General features: G+C 43.2%; 1 protein-coding gene across 1 annotated transcript; it reads left to right on the forward strand.

Annotated features, from left to right (window-relative positions):
• The first annotated feature begins 1,104 nt into the window (after positions 1–1,104).
• Positions 1,105–9,988, forward strand: CLRN3 (clarin 3). The gene is made up of 3 exons (XM_009958430.1): positions 1,105–1,333; positions 7,234–7,413; positions 9,714–9,988. Exons 1-3 carry the CDS (start codon positions 1,105–1,107, stop codon positions 9,986–9,988), a joined length of 684 nt encoding a protein of 227 aa, XP_009956732.1.
• Positions 9,989–10,211: the final 223 nt, after the last annotated feature.

Below are 10,211 nucleotides of genomic sequence, written 5' to 3' on the forward strand. Positions count from 1 at the left end.
GAGCATAGGTTCAGTATAAGATGGAATAATGACATTACAATTAAGAGAAAGACAAGCTAATAGAATCGCTGCTACTTTATCCTGACAATAGATTATTAATTTACATTTTAGATTTCACGCAAACAGAACGGGGACACTGGTGCCCAGCTTACCTCAAGTTCTAGAAATTTGGCTTCAGCCTAATTATTAAGCAATGCATGTTCTGTTTGGTGTCATGTTGTTACTGGGTTTTGTCTTTGTTTAGGTCAATTTGGGCAGAAGAAAACAATATATTCTCTTGTTTTACAGTCCAGAACAGATTTTCTTCAGTGTTGCTCTTTTACCTATCCACTACTTCATTGAAATGCATCTCTATTCAAGGTATCTGTTTTCCCCCTGTCGGAAAAAAAAAAGGGAAGGAGTTATTGTATGCAAATATATGGAATTTAATTAAGCATTATAGCTCTTCCTTAGAAAATAATCTATTGACAGTAGATTGAAATTCTTTACCCCACCCCAAAAGCCAAGACCAGCCCAGTGGTTTCACAAAGCACGTGAGGAATTAAAAAGAGGTCTCAAAAGAAAAGTTGGAAAGCCGTTAAGCCAGCTGGGAATTTGGACAGAGAAGGAAGATTTTATTTCTCTTTACCGTAACACATTATATACAGATTAGACAGAGGTTTAGCAAAAATTCTTTCCAGCCTGGTTATCAGCCTCTCAAGAGAAAAAGCAAGAACGGACCAGAAAATCTTGTCAGGGAGTGAAAAACCTCCCAGCCAGCAGTAAGGCTAGCCGGGAACCCGCGGGCGTTAGGCTCTAGAAGCCGTCTCCAGAGCCGTGACCTGGAAAGCTACGGTTTGGCAAGGCCATCGTAAATCACTCCCCAACGATTCCTGCCGGCCTTTGCCAGGCTGGTTTTCTCGTAGCTATGGCAACACCTTTTCTCCAGACCAAAGTTCAATTATTTTACATTTTTATTACCGCTGCTGTTTGCTTAAAGTTTACCAGGGTAACCTTCTGCTAGCGCAGAGAGCAGATAGCGAGAAGGAGGAAGCCGCCTCATGCTAAGCAGGACTAAAGGGAAGAAAATACCCTGAACCGGTGGAAAAATCTCCGTCTGCCAAAATGCCGTCCAGAAAGAAAACAGCCATGTTTGCATCTGCTTTTTTGGCCTGTGTTTGCTCTTTCGCGATGATTTGCGTCGCGCTGGCGACCCAGCACTGGATGAGCAGCGAGGTTCGCTTTTCCGGCACGAGCGCCAGCGTTACGGTGAGTCTCACCTACGGACTTTTCAGCGGTACCTGCGCACAGTTCGTCGACGCGGGACTTCAGGTTTCCGAAAGGACTTTCCAAGGTGAGTGGCGTTATGCCTGGACAGGGATGGCGTCTTCTTGCTCATGCAGGTGATGGATGTAGGAACCACAGCTCGTTCTGGGCTCCAGCTGCGACTCTAATGCTTTGAGAACAAGAATATCTGTGAACCAGTCTGGGGATTTAAGTGGTATAAAATAAGACCCCCCAAAAGCATAGAAATGCTGCGGCATTCTTGCCAATAGCAACTCCTTCTAATTACCTGCGATCTTAGCCTACGCCTTGGAACAAGGGGGAAATACAGAATAGGGCCTTTGTGTAAAACTGATTATAATTTTCAGAAGCTTTAATAAGGAACAGAAATGCAACATTCAATTACCATTTCATTAAAGGATTGCAAACCTAATTCACCTTCCAGGATATATTTTTTTTTAAATTTCATCATGTTAAATTAGTTGTTTGATTTAAAACATTTTGCCACCTGCTATCAAATTAGCGTCATTTTTATAGAAGGTTTTATGAGGCTGCTGAAGGGAAACAACAAAACACGTAAACCAATAATTTAGACAGATACGGTGTTTATACGTGTGCTGGACCTACAAGTTAATGACAACATTCCTGTTATTTCTTTAAAAGCACCTTGTTCCATTTTTAAGTGATATTATCAACCAACCATTCAGTTAGTATTTACAAAATTTAGGCTTGCTCATATCTTTTTTTCTTATGCTGGCCTGTGAAGTACGGGTTACAGTCTAGCTTGTCATCTTTTATAAGGCCTTTATAAGACCCAACACGCAGTTTTCAGGTGACTCCTCATCATCACGACTTTCCAAAAAAACTCTGAGTTGAGATTTGGAAACAAGGTTATTAGAATAACGTTTCAGCAAACATCCAGTAGATTCAAATTAAACTGTGTCTAATGATGATATGCAACAGTCTTATTTTTGGTGTGTCTGCAGTTCTTGGTATTTATCCTCAACGACAGAATTATTACAGAAGAAAAAGGATAGAAGTGGTTAAATACTTAAGGAGGACAGAAGAACTGAGAGCTAAGGGAGGAGGAATGCTGCCTGGGAATACAACAAAATTAAAGAACAAGGGGAAGAGCGGAAGGGGTTTTACCTTAAATTAGACTTAAGAAAAGCCTAAGATGAGAAGCAACACGTGAGGAAAGGCAAACCAGAAACAAGGAATTACACATGCTGAGTGCATACCGCAGACTCAGTACTGACTTCACACAGTTCAGCAAAGGTTTACGTAATTCTGCACCCAAGTAGCTCCACTGCTGTGAGGACAAGCACCCCCAAAGCCCAAAGGCAGATAACCCTGAAAGCTGTTCCAAGGACCAAGGGTTTGCGCTCGTTTCGTGTATCTTGCTGTCTCACCGAGTTCGAAGCGGCGATGCTGGTATACACCTGTGAAAGTGAAAAAAGCCAACACTTTGGAAGAGTAGGTCAAACAATTTTGAAACATGAGGTGTACTTTAAGAATTTTTTTTTTTTTCTTTTTTTGGTAGGCAGTTGTAAGGTGTCCCATCACAGAGAAGCCACAGCAGACCTACGCCTCCAGATGGTTCCCAGTTCCTAGCTCACTAGTCTTTAGCTTAATGGAGCACAGACACGGTATCTGTACAAACAGGCCCCCAAATTCCCACAGGGGTAAAGCTGTATCAAACAAGCCAGCTCATCTTATAACAATTATGTTGCAATGAAAAACCTGAACACAGCAGTGTTCCTCACAAAGCACGCAGCGTATCTAGAGATCGTTTCATAACAAACACAAAATCGTAAGTCATTCAGGCCAGTTCATTTACAGTCACATCAGAATAATCAAAGTACTTTCTAGAAGAGCAAATATGCATCCATAAAAATAGTTTATATATGATTGTATCGCCCCATGGCAGTTGGCTCAAGCCCCAAACGGGCAGACTCTTGCTGATTTTAATAGGTCTCCACGTGAAGCCAGGAGTCCACTGAGGGAGAGCTGATTGCAGGGCGAGGATGCAGTCTGGCAGGAATTCGGGGCATGTGTCTTGCTTTTGCCTGCACAGCAGCTAACACAACCTTATCCCAGGGCCTGGGCGCTGCCATCGGGTAAATTTTAATTACAATTAATGACAAGCGCTCACAGAACACTTGCATCAGTAAAGGATTTCAGCTCTTCGCATCGTCTACGTGTATTTTGGTGGTGGTGGTTTCCCCCCCATCAAACTTAGGGATTTGTGCTTATCATCTACAAAACGTTATCTCACTTCTCACCTATCAGCCATTTAGGGATGAACAGAACCAGCAAGCTTCAGGAGTTGCTACTTGCTTTCAACAGCTGCTGAGAGAAGGTTGGGCTTTATGAATAGCCCAAATATGGGTTTGCCCGCATCCCTCACTAGTTCAGTCGGGCATACATCCAAGATTAAGTGAACTGGTTTTAAATTAATACTTAGGCTTTATACGAGGCATGATCATCGCATTTGCTATGAAGTGTGATTCCCTGCATTCTTGAAATAGGAAAAATACTTCACAGAATTGCTTGCATACTGGTTTTAAATTCAAATAGTCAGGTCCTCCTAAGATGGTAGATGTCTTTGCGTTGATGATATCCTTAAGTAAATGGATTGCCTGTGCTATGGAGAAATGAAGTGCTGTGCTTTCTCTGCTCTAACCTTTCAGACACCAGCAAGAAGAGTTATAACTTTAAAACACAGTGCGATCTGTCGCTCTACCAGTATGCCCTGGCTGGGGGGTCTCTGCTGTGCACCCTGATTGTGTTTCTCAAATGGCATTGTCATATTTGGGTGTTAGAAAAGGGGAATGGAATCATAAAAGAGGAAATAAAAGTTGATAGCTTGGGGAGATAGATTACTTGTTAGCAACAGCCCAGGCTGCCTTTTATTAATGGCCCTACAAAAGCAGATTATCAATGGCCTTTACAAAGACCATAACTTATTGCTTTGGAAACCACAACAGTAAAAGAAATTTCCAAGTGTAAAGATGAAAGACAAGCAAAGGGATATGGTTTCTGCAAATGTGCAGTGCATGGACTGCTAGTCAGGGTAGTCTCTTTAACAGACTGCCATGAACAGCCTTAATAGAGCAAAAACTCAATACAGCTGCTTAGGAGGCTCTGGGGATGAGCAGAGTGATCTGGCAGAACATGAAAGTTATTTAATAACTTAAGTCCTTAGAGACTTCATCAGCTGTTTTAATCGTTTGTCTTCGAAAGGGACCGCCTATGAATATAACAGTCTGTCAAAGAGCTTGTTTACAGCTTTGCTTGTCTCCAAGTCAAACACATAAAAATCATGAGCAAGGTGCAGGAAGAGGCACACCCAGAGAGTCCTGTAAAGCCAGGATTTGTCCGACTATTGACAACCAGCAAGGCCGACAGCACACAAGGAAGTCTTTGAAATTTGCTACAGCAGAGAGGAATCGATGAACTTTCGGGCTTTTAAAATACATGACAAATGCTTGAAAATTGCTGGAACTTCATTAATGTTATCGTGAGTTTCCAGATGCGCTACGGGATCTCTTGAAAAGTAGAAACTAGGTTGAACCCTACTTTGGGTGGGGTTATTTTGGGGTTTTCTGGAGTTTTTTTAGATGAACAATTTATTACGCGTCCTAAGTGCTCGCAGACCTCGCAAAAGCTGCCAGAGCAGCACTGCTTAGAAAAGACCTCCAGGCTGGCAGCTGGATGTCATTCACTCAGGTCAGTAAAAGTTGGGAAATTCTATCCAACAATACAAGAGTTAAAGATGAAAAAAAAAAAAAACCAAAAAAAGAAGATACAGGAAATTAAGGAGACACCTGGCGAAGGCAAAACCACCTGCTTTCATTCTGGTTTTGGGTTATTTTACACTGATGTAGAGGTTTATCCAGCTGTGGCTTCCTATCGATCCCATTCAAATAGATCAGCTACAGTAGATGCCTTTGGTTTGCACAGGCTGCTTTATTTAGAAAAAAAAAAAATAACCTGCCGCCACAAAACCATCATTTTATTTAAAACCATTAGTCTCGTGTTGTTGCAGACGGGCTTACAACAGGCAGAGTCTGACAAAATTACACCCCCCGGACTGCAGAGCACCGCCAGAGATAAACCAGATCAATTAGGGGTTGCAATAGGTGTAGCCAGTCAATTCCGGAGATGTTCCGAGTGATAAAATTAAGTGAGGCTGCCAGAAGGAAATGACACAAACCTGTTTGATTTGGCTCCAGGCTCATTTTTTTAACTCGGCGATGCCCCAGCAGTGAGGCTGCTTCAGCACAATCTCATGGCCCAGCCAGCGGTGTGCTTGCTTCCATTTCATTGAGTGATGTCTCCCAAACGCCTCTCTTCCCTATTCTTCTAGATTTGCTTAAATTTACAACTAATTTCCATAACACATCCTTACCTGTCGTTTCCTCAAACAGAAATTAACTTCTACCGGGAATATTATATAAAACGAGAGAAAAGCTCTCCTTTTCATTTATTTTCAATAGCTCTTCTTTTTGTGATGAGCGTTTGTTCTCTTTTTATGGGGTTTTTACTATTTTTTTCTGCTATGATTTCTCCAATTTATGCACTAACTGAATACTTTGCAGTAACGGCTTTGTATTAAAAGCAGCGTAGAAAGGAAGTTTTCTTACAGGTGACTGTCTATCACAACACCCATTTGAACAGAGCTTGAAAACATCATTGTCGTATTTGTTACAGGGTGAGGCAGCCACAGGCACGTTGTAGTTGCCTTCTCAGTCTTTAAACTGAAAGGAGGAAAATAATATATTTCAACATACCTACGCTGCAATTACACGTTGACGTGACATTTGTGCCTCTCTATCGGCAACACATCACATAACTAGAAGGATTTAGGCAAAACCAGTAACATTGATTACAGTCCTGGAGGGGCTGACTGTATGTGGCACGTATATAGGGCGGCCACACGTGTAGCTGCAGAAACTCCACCAGGCAACGATCTGTGTGCATCAGCTTTGCTGGAGCAACAAGGAGAGGTGCCGGGGTGCTGGATGGTAAGATGCAGGACTCCTCGACACGCGGCCTCAGGAGCCGAGACCTCGAGAGCAGGGTTGAGCCAGCAGCTCGGGAGCTCACACTCGTCCCCAGGGCCACCAGCCACGGGCACAAACCCACACGCGTCCCCTTGCCAAGCCCGGGGCCACCAGCCACGGGCACGAAGTGCAGCTCCTTGGGAGCCACAGCACACCATGCACCCGGTCCTCCTGGTGAAAACAAAGCAGGAGCCGCTCCTTTCCTTTAAAAGCAGGGAGCAAATACTGCCTCCGCCAGGTTTTTTTTTTCTGCAGGAGGTGCAGAGAGATGGATCTAGTCAGGGTCTGAACACCAGCTCAGCCGTGCCTCCCCTGTCCACGCGTGACCATGACCAGTTACGTTTGTCCTACAAATACCCCTGGCCCTTCCAGGCTAATGGCTTTACTGGACTTTTAGAAGTTGTTCCCCTTGTCAGATTTATTCCATATGAGGGGGACTTGCTGCTATATGAAAAGGAAAGAATCTGCCATAGGAGCCAAGGTTTAAACAGGTGTCTGGAGAAGTTACCAGACATCTCAGGAACGATGGGCAGAGGAACACCTAGTTTTCTGATCCGATTCGGGCATAAAATTTCTGTCTGGCCATGTCCAGAGGAAATATTTAAAGAAATATTAAGGAAGAGAAGTTTGCTGCCCAGCCTGATGCCCAGGAGGTGTGTGTGCCTGCAGGATTAGCAGACATGCACTCATCTCAGCCTAATGCACCTTCACCCCAGTTTGGATTCGGGTTCACGCGCTGTATCCAAACTTACTGTTCCTTCCTTCTGCATCCAAATCTTTACAGATCAGCCAAATCTCTGGTTATTAGCTTTCAATCACAGTCAGTAAGTCATGAGGTCATCCGAGCCCACCGGACTGTGCCGGGAAGGCTCACTGTCAATGCTGCGCCGCTGTGTTTCAGTTGCAGATAACCTGAACAACACCAGCGCGAAAAGCACGACCACTGCAATTATTGTGATTTTGGTTCTCAGTTTACTGAGTTCCCTGCTGAGTTCTGGATTTACCTGCACTAATGCCGTCAGCAATCCCTACCAGACGTTTTTGGGACCCACCGGAGTCTATACCTGGAATTCCTTATGCGGTGAGTAACGCGTCTCGTGCTGACCGCTTTCTGCCCACCGTATCCATGAACACTATTCTCATCGATTCCAGGATTAATCCATACGTACCTGTGAAAGGAAACATATGGAAAAGTAGTCTGTTCAGTTGGTTTTGGTTTTTGACCTTGTCTGCTGGGATACCTGAAAACTGTCTTTTAAGTACCAGTAAAATAGTATTACTTACTGGAAGCGACACCACCGCTCAGTAGGACTTTGGATTCACTGGCAGCAAAAATGGAAAAGGAAAAGCCCCAACAGATGCAGCATCATTTTGCACACGATGCACATCAAAAAAGAACAGAGTGAGCTGACAAACACAGAATGGAACAGTAACAGAAAAGGATGCACTGGATGTGACTGCAGAGCAATTTGCAACCTCTTTAAGACCTCACAGCACTATTTTATGTTATTTGTAGCATATTTGTTGCTGGGTTACCTGCACGCCAAATTAAGCCTCTACGGTCTCGTCTACAGGATGGACTCGAGCTTCGTTTCTGAAAAATGCGTTGAGCGAAATACATCCGCAACAGCATTAACACGGGGAGGCGGCAGTTAGGAGGACTGAGTCATGGCAAAATTTATTTCCTTCGCCGAAAAACACTTTCACAGAACAAAATAAATTCTAACATTCCCTAAGCAGAAAAAAAAAAAAAAGGTAGAGACGCTGAGTTATCAAGAGAGGTGAACTCTGTCAAACAGCTCCCTGGAGGGGTAACCCCTCGTTCACCCGGTAGGCTTGAGCCTAGCTGCTCCTAACGCACCTCCCTGCCGTCTGCATCTTCATCTGAAGTAATGACTTCAGCTCTCACACTCCATTTGTCTCAAGAGGATTATGCGTTCCTCTAACGCTAGGTTTGCACTCGGAAAATTTTCTTTAAAGACATTTGATTACGGAGTACTGCAGCACGGGCATTTTGTCCTTCTAAAGCTCTTCAGGCCCGAAGATGCTTCACTGGTGGAGCGGGAGTTTGCTCTCCCTTGAGCTGTGTCCCCAGCAGCATCGTCCTGTCCTGGGCCCGCGAGCTGCCTTTGCCAAAATCAGACCTTGGTGGAAAAAGAGAATCGTATAATTAAACATAGTCTTAATCATGGTGAGCACAGGTGGGGGTGTGAAACCCACCCACTGCTTTTTCTCCAGCCGTGGCTAACACGGCGTATAAAGATAGGTGCTGCGAGCCCTGTGGTCGCCTTGAATCACAGTAAGAAAAGTGAGAAAAAGCCTAAGTTAGTCATTTATTCAACTTCTGAGACAAGCAGGTCATTCTCTCATCACGTGAGAAAGCTGTTGGTTTCCCGAGCCCAGCACCCATCACTCAGCCTGAATCTGCAAGCTTAGATCTGAAGTGAAAGGACCACGGGCTTGCCAAAATACCTATTAGTGAGAAAGAAACCCCTCGTGTTAAACTGAGGATTGTGGTTACTTTTTACAGTCCTGTAAGTGCTATGACCTGGAAGTCTATTTTGCAGTGGGCGTGTTTTTATGAAAAATCATGCACCATTTGATGTGTGTCTTGAAGGCTCGTAATTCTCCTACCAGGTGGCCTGAAAGTCCAGTGTCCTCCTGCAAAAACCTGAACCTGTTTCAGAAGGAAAAGCTGTAGGATGGGGTACCTAGAAAGAATGGAAATATTTTCACCAATGTTCAGAGATTATAGTTCCTTTAGCACAACGAAAGTAGAGACGTAAAAGCATTATTTAGCTAAATGTCAAAGTAAAAACTCCACTTGTATTCAGAAGGCTATAGCAAATAGATACAGATCCAATAAGACATCCCATTTTGGCTCATCAGAGAGTTGTTGAATAATTTGGGTTGGAAAGAATGGGAGACCTCAAAGCCTAAGCTCTTGAGAAAAGCCGCGTCAACCCTGAGCGCAAACCAGGTTGCTCAGGTTTTTATCCTCCAGTTGCGATATTGCACACCCCAAGGATTTGGGCTCAGATCAAATAGGCAGTCTGCAAATCACCCAAGGGGTGAATGTATTATACTTATCAGCACTAAATGCAGTGAAAAAATATTACATTAAATGGCCTTATCTAAGAATAGTCGGTGAGAGTCCATTAATTTTAGCGGAAGATATAGTTGCCAATGTCAAAACACCTGGCAGATACTATTAGCTGGCACAGAAAATCTTTAAAATGCCCTCATGTTTTACTATTGGAAAATATGGGATTAATCTTTGTCCTAGTCCAAGTATTCTAATCAATTTAAGTCGACTATTTACAAGTGACTACACAATAACGCTACAGTTCCACTTCTAACATTTGTATTTATATTTTCTAGGAATCCTCATACTTCTGGCCATGATACTCTTTCCTGTGAATGTAGAAGAAAACACCCTGTCTATAGAATTGGCCCGTGGATGTTTTTCCTCTGTGCAGACACATATCAGATCTGTACACACTTATGGATATTCATATTGGATCATGCTGCTCATCATTTTTCTGAACATTGCTTCTATCGTCATCATATATTTCTATCACCACGCAAGGTATTCTAAGAAAAAAGAACAGGAAAGACCCATTGAAAATGCACCAAAAGACGTCATTCTCTTTTAAGGATACCGCTGAAAAAGAGGGTGTAAAGGAAAATGACTATTGAACAGGGACAATCATGGCTGATCGTTCCCATTCAAATTGAAGCTGTGTGTAGTTCAATTAACAAAGTAGCCTGTTGTGCGTTCAAACCAATTTGATTTTGTCTTTATATTAGGTATTAGTGTAATATTACAAGTTTCCATTGGTAAATGTGCTGCTTAAACACCTCTGAGTAGGTACAGCC

This window comes from Leptosomus discolor, chromosome 6 (assembly GCF_034619465.1).
Source record: "Leptosomus discolor isolate bLepDis1 chromosome 6, bLepDis1.hap2, whole genome shotgun sequence".
NCBI lineage: Eukaryota > Metazoa > Chordata > Aves > Leptosomiformes > Leptosomidae > Leptosomus > Leptosomus discolor.

What these genes read in the sequence shown, in the direction of transcription:
- CLRN3 (XM_009958430.1), top strand. Translation starts at nt 1,105, where the DNA reads ATGCCGTCCAGAAAGAAAACAGCCATGTTTGCATCTGCTTTTTTGGCC. An exon ending in TTCCGAAAGGACTTTCCAAG is followed by an intron (nt 1,334 to 7,233) that starts GTGAGTGGCGTT and finishes GCTGTGTTTCAG; the next exon opens with TTGCAGATAACCTGAACAAC. An exon ending in TACCTGGAATTCCTTATGCG is followed by an intron (nt 7,414 to 9,713) that starts GTGAGTAACGCG and finishes TATATTTTCTAG; the next exon opens with GAATCCTCATACTTCTGGCC.